This window comes from Pelodiscus sinensis, chromosome 1 (assembly GCF_049634645.1).
Source record: "Pelodiscus sinensis isolate JC-2024 chromosome 1, ASM4963464v1, whole genome shotgun sequence".
NCBI lineage: Eukaryota > Metazoa > Chordata > Testudines > Trionychidae > Pelodiscus > Pelodiscus sinensis.
The window spans coordinates 128,627,605-128,639,459 of NC_134711.1; the positions used below are offsets into that span (position 1 = coordinate 128,627,605).

The window sequence follows — 11,855 nt, forward strand, 5'->3', positions numbered from 1 at the left end:
CCTGGGGCTCTAAATCAAGATAGCACGTCCACATTAGGGAAGCCTGCCTTGGACTAATTTTGAGGCTTCCCTGCAGCGTAGACATGCTATTTCGACATAAACTATTTGGCTGTGTCTACATTAGCATCCCTTTTCCGGAAAGGGGTGCCAATGAGACCAGTCGGAATTGCAAATGCCGTGGGGGATTTAAATATCCCCCGTGGCATTTGCATGAACACGGCTGCCGCTTTTTTCCAGCTCGGGGTTTTGCCGGAGAAAAGTGCCAGTCTAGTCGGGATCTTGCGGAAAATAAGCCCTTTTCCGGAAGATCCCTTATTCCTACTTTCACCGCACACCTCTTCAGATGAAAAGATTGACATGTTTTGTTTTGACTTATTATTTCAAAATGACATTTACTTTTCAAATGTGGCCAATTTTTTTTAAATACATACACGAAAGAGGATGGAAAACATCTGAATTTAAATTAAAAAATAAAAGGTCTGAGTCTCTTAAAATGTTTTGATTCGTTCAAAGCAATTTGAGTTTTTTTTATTCAACATTTTTTAATTTATTTTTTAATGGAACCAGATTTATTTTTCAGATTTTTCAACCTGTCCCCCAATCCTTAATTCATCCAGCCCCCATTAGAAGGGGCCTCCGGTGTTAACTGAATGACATGCAAAGAAAGAAGGGGATGGTCAGAGAGCCTGCTGAGTGCTGGCAATTTTTGTCGTTAATCATATGATGGCTACAGATTGCTGTAGAATGCATGACACCTGATTCAGATTTACATGAAGGCTGCTTTAGTGTCCTGGCAGTGAAAAAGAGCCTTAGAGTCCATTAAGTCATGTTTATATCATAGAATCATAGAATCATAGAATAATAGGACTGGAAGGGACCTCAAGAGGTCATCGAGTCCAGCCCCCCGCCCTCAAGGCAGGACCAAGCTCCACCTACACCATCCCTGACAGATGTCTATCTAACCTGTTCTTAAATATCTCCAGAGAGGGAGATTCCACCACCTCCCTTGGCAATTTATTCCAATATTTGACCACCCTGACAGTTAGGAATTTTTTCCTAATGTCCAATCTAAACCTCCCCTGCTGCACTTTAAGCCCATTACTCCTTGTCCTGTCCACAGAAACCACTTTCAGACTCCCTTCCACAGGGGTATAAAATGGCTTCAGTATAAAGAAGAATCAGGCCTTCGTAATAGCCCCATGCTGAACACAGGGGTGGTGGTGGTGGTGGTGGGGATAGTCTCTCTTGTTTACAAGCAAGCATACTCCCGTGTAGCTGCCAAAGCTGCCAGGCATGGAGGCACAGGGAAGGAAAGGGGAGGTAGAAAGGCTGGAGATAGCAAAGGTGCAATAGTGCTGCTTCAGGTTGTCGCTAAGAAAATAGCCAAGAGACCGCAAGCCCTAAAATTGAACGGCTGATAGACTTAGTGGGAGGCATGGGTCCAATAACTGATCTGACTGACAACAAACTAAGGAGGGTCAGTTAGGAGAAGCTGAGATCTCTAGAAAGATCACAAAAAAAAGCGGTGACACCTCCCAGCATCAAAATACTCCCCTCCCCCACCTCTGCAGGTATAACATGCAATGGAATGGATGCTGGTCTCTCTAATAATGACTGGGTTGGATGGGGGAGGGGGGAGAGGGGAGAGGAGAGGGGCTGTGTGTGGATTGCATGCCCTTCGGCATAGAGCTCAGTTTGTTTGAGAAGGGGTCCCCTCACAGTAACATGGGTAAGAATTGGCACTGTAAGGATCTTTATCCTCCTGTCACCATGGGGTGGAGAGCTACATAAGCAGTGAATTGCATAGGAGTAGGTTATGTGGAATGGCTGCCTTGCTGGAAACTTTCTCTGCCCTGCATCTTGTGCATCTGCCCAGCACATGGGTAAAGCTACTCATATGGTAGAGTGCTGGATTTTTGCCCAAGACAATATTAGTGGGTGAAAATGCTGACATATTTGCATACACGTATAAACTAATATAGCAATGGATGTTATTCTCCCCTCTGGAGGGGAAACCCCATGAAAGAGGGAAATTGCTTCTAAAACTCATGGGGCCATTTCTAATCTCACATTAGAGTAACTCACTGACTTCAGTGGAGTTGCTTCCGATTTATATCAAATAATCCACCCTTTGATTGGGGCCTCACAAAATATACATCACCAATCAGGGTTGCCAAAATAGGATGCCCCTCACAGTAGACTGTGCAAATGTTCAAAATACAGCTGGTAGAAACTTGGAATTTTTGTTTCATAAGACATTTCAGCAAAATTTTCCTTTGTTCCAGACTGGAATGAAAAAAAAATCTTTAAAAATGTCCTGCAATATGGATTGTCTAAAGAATTTCAATTTTGAAAAAAAATGTTAGAAATTTTTGAAATTTCAATTTCATTTAGAAATTTATTTTAGGTTTTCTTCATTTATTTTACTTTATTTCATGACATGTCAGTAATTAGTAATGAACAATATGTTAAACCGTCATACTCTTTCATTACAAAACATACAGGAGACAAGTTTATCCAAAAAAATAAGATTTCAGTAAGCAGTAGCAGCTGTCCTTAATGATCTTAAAAATAAAATCAGACCATTCAGCTATTTTATGTCATATTATGAGATTGACACTATGTAATATGTCTACTGATATGTCATGAAGTCATGTAAATGTTATAGTAATGGGGAAAAAAACCTATATAATATCCAAAAATTAGATTTTAAAGCTTTCCTCAACACTAACTTTCCAAAATTATTTTTTTTTGGTTTGAATAATTTTCTCTGTGGGAATGTTCACTGAAGTTATAATTTCACAAAAAAAATAGTTGAAACAGTTGTTTCAGACAAACTGTTTTGACTATTTCCTGCTCCCCGCCCTCCTGATCCACTCTAGTTCAAAATAGAATTTGGCATATCACTTGGTTCCGCCTTGGTGGAGCTTCATTGTGTCCATTGGTTCATTTAGGCCTTTTGGGCAGGATGCCTCCTTGATTGGGGGGGGGGGGGGAACCAAGGGGAGTAAGAGATGCTATCTCTCAGATGTTTATGGCACCCTGTGACGGGGCGGACAGGCCCCGCACTGATGAGCAGGGGATAGCCCAGGCCCAGCTGGCAGAGAAAGCCCCGCCCCTCCGACCCTGCTGGGCATGCTCCCAACAGTGGCCGGGTATAAAGGCAGAAGAAGCCCAGCAGTTGGGGAGGCCCCAGGGTGAAGGAGGAGACCAGGCTGGGCCAGTGTTCTTGCAGCTGCTGGGACCAGAGTTGCCGCCCGCGCCGGATCCTGACACGGAGGAAGCAGCCGCTGACCCTGGGCGGCAGGAGCGCGCCCGCAACCCCGACAGGTCCTGCCTCGGAGGCGAAGGGGCCCGGGGGGAACCAGGGCGGGGTAGGAAGCAGCCCAGGGCAAGGGATACAAAGTTTGGCTCGGCCTGTATCGGCTGGATCCCCCGCCGAGCCGGCAGGAGTCATAGACCCTGTCTAAAGGGCCCTGGGCTGGGACCCGGTGGAGAGGGAGGACCCGGGTCCCCCTACCACCCATTTTTCCTTCCCTGGACAAGCAAACCCTGGACCAGGGGAGGCTTCTCAGAGCGGCTAGGCCTCTAGTACCGTATATGCCCTGATAGAAGGGCCTAGACTTTTGCATTGGGACTTTGGTACCATATATGCCCTAATAGAAGGGCCCTGACTTTTACGTGGGGACTGTGGGGGGTACTGCGTAGACCCAGTAAGAGGGGGCTGACACCCTGGACAGGGGCGTAGCCCTTGACACACCCCAGAGAGATGTCACTCGAGTAAATAGTGTAGACTTGTGATTTTCCTTTCTCTCGCTTTACCTCTGAATTGACCCCTCTGTGAAATGAATAGGGCAGTTCACACCAATTCATGTATGCATTGGTTAAAAAAGGTTCACATCTGGAAGTTTTCTTTGCAGCCATAACACTGAAATACTTATCTACTATATAGTTAAAAGCGTTTTTCTGTCTGTGTGTGTGTCTGTCTGTTCAAGAATTCCTCCTAAATGGTAAGAGCTAGAACCACCAAATTTGGTGTGCTGCTTCCTATAATCCAGGCATGTCCAAAGTCCGGCCCGAGGGCCAATTGCGGCCCGTGTTCCGGTTTAATACGGCCCCCCAGGTAATTTGGCAATATCTATCTTTTATGGCCCCCAACGAATCCATATGTATTGAGATGAATACATTGTAAAATCTCAGTTAATGTCAGTTGGTCTAAATCAGTTATAAATATATTTGGACACAACATGTATACTTGGTGTTATGTTCCTGTTCATATTTTTTGAACTTAAAAGTTGACAGACAACCTTTATTACCAATAATATGTAATGTACTTTACAATGTTCCTGACATATATTTCAGCTTCCTGGATTTTTTTTTTCATCTGGCCTTCAGATATGAAAGGCAGAGTGATTTAACACCTGTTTAGATTTGTCATCCATGTGACGAAATGAAAAGTATGCCGTTTGCAATAAACTTTGCATAAAATAGTTAATTTGCATTTAATTTTAATGGTTCAAAGAATGTCAGGCAAAATGGTCGGCCCTCACGCATGTTCACTTCATCAAATCTGGCCCTCTTTGAAAAAAGTTTGGACACCCCTGCTATAATCATAACTTAAAGCAAGGTAAGAGCTTGATTGTGCCAGGAAAATGGGATGTATGTGGAATGGGATTGCTTCTCAGAAAACCATACAGAAAAGAGACAGGATCACCAGGCAGGTGAAAAGGGCTGGCTGGGGGTTTGACTCCTCCCCCCCATCTGAGCCTGCCCCAACTCCGAGCCTCTCACCTTCAAACTCCCTTTAGGAAAGGGGGGGCTGTAGCTACCCTCGCGTTTCTATAGAGACATTGCTGGCTGTCCTCTTTTATCAGGGTGTGAGGGAAAGTGCACAGTTTGCTGCATTTCTCACTCTGGCTGGGGAGCACAGGGGGCAAATGAACCTGGACCTTCCCCAGCTGGGTGACATGCACCTTTCCCCTGGCTGTACCTACTGTAGCTGCAGCAGCCATAGAGAGGCACTTCTTACCTGGCCTGAAGCTGCTGCAGTGGGAGAGGGCTGCGGTAGAGCAATGATTCAAATGAAGTATATACTTTTTTATTTTCTAAAATACAAACATTAGTTGAATTAAGGACCCAGGCAATGCCAGGTACGTTTTCTGGTGTTGAAGGTAAAAGTTGTGATTCTGGAGAATAAATAATTTCAGAGAAGTAGTGATCGGGCATAAGGGGTTGAACTGGCTGTTTCCAAGCCCTGTTTTTGAGTTCCCTCTGTGCTGTGCAGTGGAGGAGAGTACGGGGCTCTTGTATGACTAAATCTGTCAAGTATTTGTGCTATACTTCTTGGAAGGTTGGTATGCCAAGCAGTTATTCATCTGGTCCTTTCTCTGGTTGCTGAATTGCACGTGCATTTTAAAAATTAATTTAGAAGAACATCTTTCATTTTTTCTAGCTAATAAATACAATGCAATGAAGCAGTCCTAAAACTATCAAGCAGAACCATCAATCTTTGGATCTAAAACCAGACAAGTCTAACATATTCAATAAACTGAACATAATGCTGATCTCATGCATGCTGGGGTAAATCAGGAGTAAATCCGCTAGTGAACGATGTTATATTGGTGCAAATGAGATTTTAATCAGCCATGCTGTTTTCAAGAGAGCATTAGTTAGTGAAAAACAGAGAGGTTTTGTCTAGAGGAATGTTTTGAGACCGAAGTGTCTTTGGGGATCAAAAAAAATCTTTCTTAAACATTTTCCATAGATGCAAACAGCAGCAGGGTTTCTTGCATCTTCCTCTGAAGTATCATGAAACTGAACTGAGTAGCCCACTGATCTGATGCAGTGTGGTGACTGCTACATCAAATATGAAGATATTCTAAAATGTACCCTGTATGACTGAACTCTGAAACTTGGAAAGAGTGAAATACTGACATTTTGTATAGAATGTAAATGGGTGAAATTCTAATGAGGGCAATGGAGCTCTGACAATTTACACTGGCAGCGAATTTGGCCCTTTCAGTTTATCATCCTCTTTGCATTGCTGTCACCAAAATATTGACTGGTGATTTTCCGATTGGTATTCCATGGCCTTTTTTAAAATTATGAACTTTATAAATAATTGATATAGTCTTACTAAAAATGACTTTTCTAATAGTTGAGAAATTGAAACCGTTTTTGCAGTTCTATGGGGCCTTGCATCAGAGGACTTACAAAAGCTTTACAAATAATTATTATATCTCCACACCTTTGTGGAATTGCTACTATCTATATGATGAATGCTAGCTGTAGGATGGTCGTTTTCATGTGGAAAAACTGAGGTCCATAAGTTTTGCTCAAGGCTTTAAAGGCTGAGATGTTTAAAATGGGGGCCAGAACTGGGTTCTTATCCATATTTCAACACACAAATAAATGACTTGTTTTTTTTTAATGCTATGTACCCAGCAGATCTCATTCTTTGAGATGGTTGTCTATGTGGGTGCAGCAGCGGACAGGGTGGAGCACTCACAGGGGCAACCATCTCAAAGAACCTTTGTTACTGCACAAGGTGAAGAACCCTCTCTTCATCTCAGTAGGAGCTTCATGGTCCTTAGCACATTTGAAAATCAAGTTGCTTAATTAGGCCTTCAGCGAATGATTTTGGGCACTCATTTAAAAAAAAAAAAAAAAAACCTTGGCCAGAAAGAAGTAGAACTGTTCCTACCTGGTCTGACAAGCCAATTTCTCCCCTTCACAGTACTGTGGAACCCTCACTCCTTTCACAGTGCAGACAGCTAAGCTGCATAGATTCAAAATACTGCCCTTATTTTTGAGGGAACATGTGTCTGATTTACTGACTTGCAGGCAACAGAACTTGCTGACTCTCCTATCTCTAGATAAGCGAAGGTGGTTTGCTGCTCTGCCAGGCTTTCCCAAGTCGCTCCAGTGTCCCACCCACTAACAGTGTGTCCCTTTCAGGAAGAGGAGGAGACTACCAGGAACAGAAACACAAAGGCACGTTTTAACACAGTAACAAAAGGAGAAAAGCCGCTCAAGTATTTTTCCCCAGAGGTAGGACAAATCGATCATCTCTAGTGAACAGAATTCATTGCTACTTAAATGGGACTGCCATCTTTAGGCACAGAAATAAGTGGCCTGCTTTTCAGAAAGCTTCTAGTGCCTTAAAAGCCCCCTCTTCTGTATTCTAAAGAACCGGACGCTGCTTTCAGGTGAATGTGTTTAGCTCCTGCTCCAGGAAACCAAACCTCTTCTTACCACCCCGGAAGGCGTGAAGGAAAGGCTGGTGCCACTCCCAGTCAGCAAAGCAATGGGAAAAGCACAGCGCAGGTCTATCCCGGAAGAGGGGCGCTACCCCCTTCGAATCATGACCCGGTTCAACGCCCACTACCCACCAAGGCACTTACCTGCTCCCAAGCACAGTCCGAGGAGAGCTGCGGTTCCTTTTTCTACTCGGAATCCCACTAGACAGCACCTCTGGGCGGGCACCCGTCATAGTGGCAGCCACGAAGCATGTTGACTGTTGCTCTCTTGCCTGGGCAGAGCCATCTGTCCGGCGGAGAGGGCGATGTTTGCATGTGCCTCTTCCCTCGGCTGGAGAAAGGGATGACGTTTTGCAGGGCTGGCTGCTGGCACCCTCTTCTTTCCAAGCACCGGAAAACGTCACGTGGGAAATGGATCATGTGGCTTTTTTTTTGTCGGGCCTCCAGGATCTAACAGCCTCGATTCCCCTCCCTCCCGGCCCCTTCCTCCTCGCCCTTAAAGCTACCAGGCAGCAGGACAGGTGCTGCCTCCGCGCTGCGCAGCAATGGGAATGCCCCTGCCGCAGCCCATGCTTTACTCCCCGCCTCTGTTTCCCTAGATTCCCAGGAGCTAGAGTCAGGCACATTAGTCCCCTGCCCTGCCTCTCGCTTCCCCAGCCCCTGCCCATCGCTCCTGGGGAAAACACCAGGAATCGGGCTCTTCCTTTCAGTACCTTGGACAGCAGCGCCCCGCTTGGGCTCCGCGCTGGCGGCTGAAATGTTTGCCAGCCTGCACCCACGAGCCATGGGGGAGGGAGGGGGGGAGCCACGTCTCTCTCTGACCTCAGGCAAAGGGGCCTGAGGTGCAACTGGGCCGCCAGGCAATGCGGCGTCGCTTCCCTCCCGAAGTCCCCAGCAAAGCCGGGGAACCAGCCCCCCCGCCCCCCGCAATGCGATGCCCCCGGACCACCTCCCGCCCCGGGGCAGGGCAGCGCGGCCAGAGGCCCCTGCGCTCGGGGTTCGCGCCGTGGCTGACGTGCCGGTTGCTATGGCGCTGCGCGCCTGTGGAAGAGGCTGGTTTTCCTCAGCGATGGTCGCCATGGGGCCCTGGCAATGGAAAGGGGGCGGGATGGGTGCGGGGGGGGGGGCTCAGCGAGGTTCCTCCCAGCCCCGCTGCCCCCCCCCTCTGATGCTCGTATTGCCACACTGGGGCGCGCAGCCCGGTGTGAGACCCGGCAGCCCACAGCGCGGCCCCCTCCCCGGGGTGCGAGCCCTTTGCGTGCCTGGGGCGGGAAAGGCGGGACGCCCCAGTGCTAAGTCCCCGCACCGAGATGGCCCCAAAGAGCTGGGGTGGGGAGTTGTGCGGGCTGCCTTGCCGGTGACTTCCAGCGAGGAGCACGTCCCGTTGGCCTCACTTGGCGCCCCCCCCCCCCCCCCCCCCCAAGACACAGGCCGTTCAAGGAGAGTCCTGGGTGGGGATCTTTGTTACTCGTAGCATTGGCTCCTGCTCTCACTGGCCTGGGGCGCAGGCAACAGCTCCATGGCCAATTATGATCACATACCTTGACATCTAATTTTAGAGAGAGTCTGCAGTCGGTTTGTGCAAGAGCTCCTCTTAAACCATAAACCCACTAAATGCAGTAGCAGCTTCCTCTTCCCCTGCCTTAAAGCAAGGCCAGGGTCTGGTTGTACCAGGACCACCAGGAGCCCCAGGGAAGGGACAGTTTTCCATAACATGCAAAGGGAGGGGCTGCGGTTCTGAGGGACAGGATATGAGAGTGGCTGCAGGGGAGAGCTATCCTGCAATGCCACTGAGAGCAACTGTACCACCAAGGGAGTGACCAGCAGGGCTGGGTTTCCATCACCTTGCAAGGGAGCACCTTGGTAAGTAGCACCCCTGCCCCAAACCCTTTCCCTCCTCCCAGGCCTTGGCTGCAGAGCCCATCCCTTACCAGCTATAGGCCATGAGGGGCACTGGAGGCTGGGGCCAACCCCTGAAGCCTCAGCCCCCCGGACAGGCTGCAGGACATGGGGGAGAAGGGTGCTGGAGGCTTAGCCTGGCCCCTGGAGCCTGCCCTGCCCACAGACAGCCTGTGCCCCCTGGGGAGAGGGAGGGAGAAGGGACTGCAGGCTGTGGGCAGCTCCCAGAGTCTCTGCATCACACAGAGAGCCTGCAGGCTGTGTGTGTGTGTGGTGGGGGGGGAGAGGAGGGACTGGAGCCTGACCCTCAGAGCCTTGCCCCTGGACAACTGCAGGACATGGGGGGGGGGGGGGCTGCTGAGGCTGGTGTCAGCTCTGGGACTCTTGCCCTCTCCTACTGCTGGAGCCTGGAGCCAGCTCTCTGACCCTCACTCCCCCCAGACAGGCTGCAGGACATGGTGGAGGGATAATCTGGAGGCTTGGGCCAGCCCCCTGAGCCTTGCCCACCCAACTGATAGCCTGCAGGCTGTGGGGGAAGAGGGGCAGAGGAGAGGGTGCTGGAGGCCTTGATTGGCCCCCAGAAGCCTGCTCCCCCCATGGACAGCCTGCAGGCAGAGGAGGGGTGATACAGGCTGGGGGCAACCCCCAGAGCCTGCCCCCCCACAGAGAGCCTGGAGGCTGGGGTCAGTCTCAGAGCTTTGACCCCTCTCCCTGGACTGGCCTTGCCACCTCCTGCCCCAGACAGGCTGCAGGGTGGGACCAGCCCATGCAGCCCTAGCCTCCTGGGAGGAGCTGCCAACTAGGGATTGTAGCCCAGCCCTGCAGGTGCAGCTACTGGTTGGAGAGCACAGTGCCAGCACCCCGCCACCCCGCACCTCAGAGGAGTTGCAGCTACAGCAGCCCCACCCTGGCTGCCATGGGCAGCCCAGGTAAGCTCCCTCTGCAAGCTTCCCAGCCTCCTGCCTTTAATCTTGTCACCTCACAGTCCCTGCCCTCACTCCTGCACACTCACCCCGTGCCTGAACCCCCCCTCCCCACCTTCCACTCTGAGCTCTCTGCTCTGATTCCCATGCCCTACACAATCATGTAAATAAAGCATGTACATTTTCCTTTTAATTTACAAAACCAAACTCCAAATATTACTACAGTTAAGGACCGAGTAACGCTGGGTACATCTGCTAGTACCTTTAAATAGCTACAAATCAACTACTGGCTCCTCTCATTTAGCCTTGCTCCTATATTTATTATTACTCATTGGACTTTTTATGTTGTATCTGTACACAGCCTATGGTCCCACCATAAGCCTATATGTGCCATGTTAGTCCCACTTAAAATATAAAAAATAGGATTTAAGTGGTGTTTTGGCTCTATGCAGAATTTCACTCATGAATAGTCTCAATAGTTTTGTGTATGGACTAACAGCATCAGTTAGGCTTGTGACCATTTTTCACTCCCAGTAGACTAATTGTTTTGACTAGTCCACAGACTGGAGATGGTGACATGACCAATCCATCTAATCTCTGCATTGTCTGTATTAATGAATTCAACAATGTGGTTTAAATCATGAGTGAAGTCTTTGGCTGTTTCCTTCTTTTCACCTTCCTCTTTAGATAATTGACTAATGGAATATTGTCAAGAATAAATGCTTTATTACTAATGTGAGAAGAAGTAGCCACAAAACAGCAGATTCTAATACAGTTGAAATTTTTGAATGTCTACAGGCAAATAGAGCAGGGATGTACATGCTTCCCAATAAATCTCATGTGGTTATATTGATTGTTCTACAGCAAGTTATACTGTGCTAGTTGAACGAAAAGTTTTTGCTCTCTATTTTAAGAAACTACCATAGTAATATAAAGAAAAAGACACAGAAACCTTTTCCTTATTCCTTTGACTCATTCCCTGATATCATTTTGGTGTATTTTCTATTTGGTGTTGTGACTGTAAGGTGGGAAACTGAGTCACAAGTCCATCTAATTTAGACTTCAACAAGTTTTGTCTTTATTAACATTTCAGACATAATTATTGTCATCTATGGTGTCAAACCACCCATTTATGTCAGGCAATAAACGGATAAGACTGAATAGTTAGGGATCACAAATTACTGCACTCTAGGAACCAGGAAGTTCTCTTGTACTTCATGATGGTTATTGCTACCTCTGGTCTGGTTCTTCAATCCCACTGCCTCAGTTTCTGTAGTTCAGTGTTTCTTTTACTGGATCTTGTTCATTTCAGTCTTTTTATACATTTCTTTGCTACTTCTTTCTGAACCTTTCTCCAATCAGTTTTAATCAGCTTTGTTAATTACATTTTAATAATTTATAATTATGGATAGCAAATGAGTTTAGATGAGAACACCGAAGTCAAGGCCTTGTTGAGCTAAGTGTGGTTTCTCCTACACAGAATTGCTGAGAGGACACTAGGGTATGCCTAGACTACATGCCTCTGCTGGCAGAGGCATGTAAATTAGACATACCGACCTAGTCAATGAAGCGGGGATTTAAATATCCCCTGCTTCATTAAAATAAAAATGGCCGCCGCATTGGAATAGGCAATGCAAATGAAGCATTGATTAGCATTTTCTCATGGTTCGTTTGCATAATCTCTTCCACTCCGTTTTTGCGCAAGAGGTTTTTGCGCAAAAACATGGAGTGTGGACATGTCTGTTTTGTGCAAAAACACTTTTTGTGCAAGATC

General features: G+C 47.6%; 1 protein-coding gene across 1 annotated transcript in view; it reads right to left on the bottom strand.

Annotated features, from left to right (window-relative positions):
• GPR19 (G protein-coupled receptor 19) overlaps nucleotides 1-8,342 on the bottom strand; it is a 28,944-nt gene extending 20,602 nt beyond the window's left edge. Inside the window, exon 1 of the mRNA XM_006115490.4 lies at nucleotides 7,404-8,342. Within this exon, the coding sequence (XP_006115552.2) occupies nucleotides 7,404-7,492 (89 nt within the window). The 5' untranslated portion in view covers nucleotides 7,493-8,342. The remainder of the gene's footprint in view (nucleotides 1-7,403) is intronic.
• Between the last annotated feature and the right edge of the window lie 3,513 nt (nucleotides 8,343-11,855).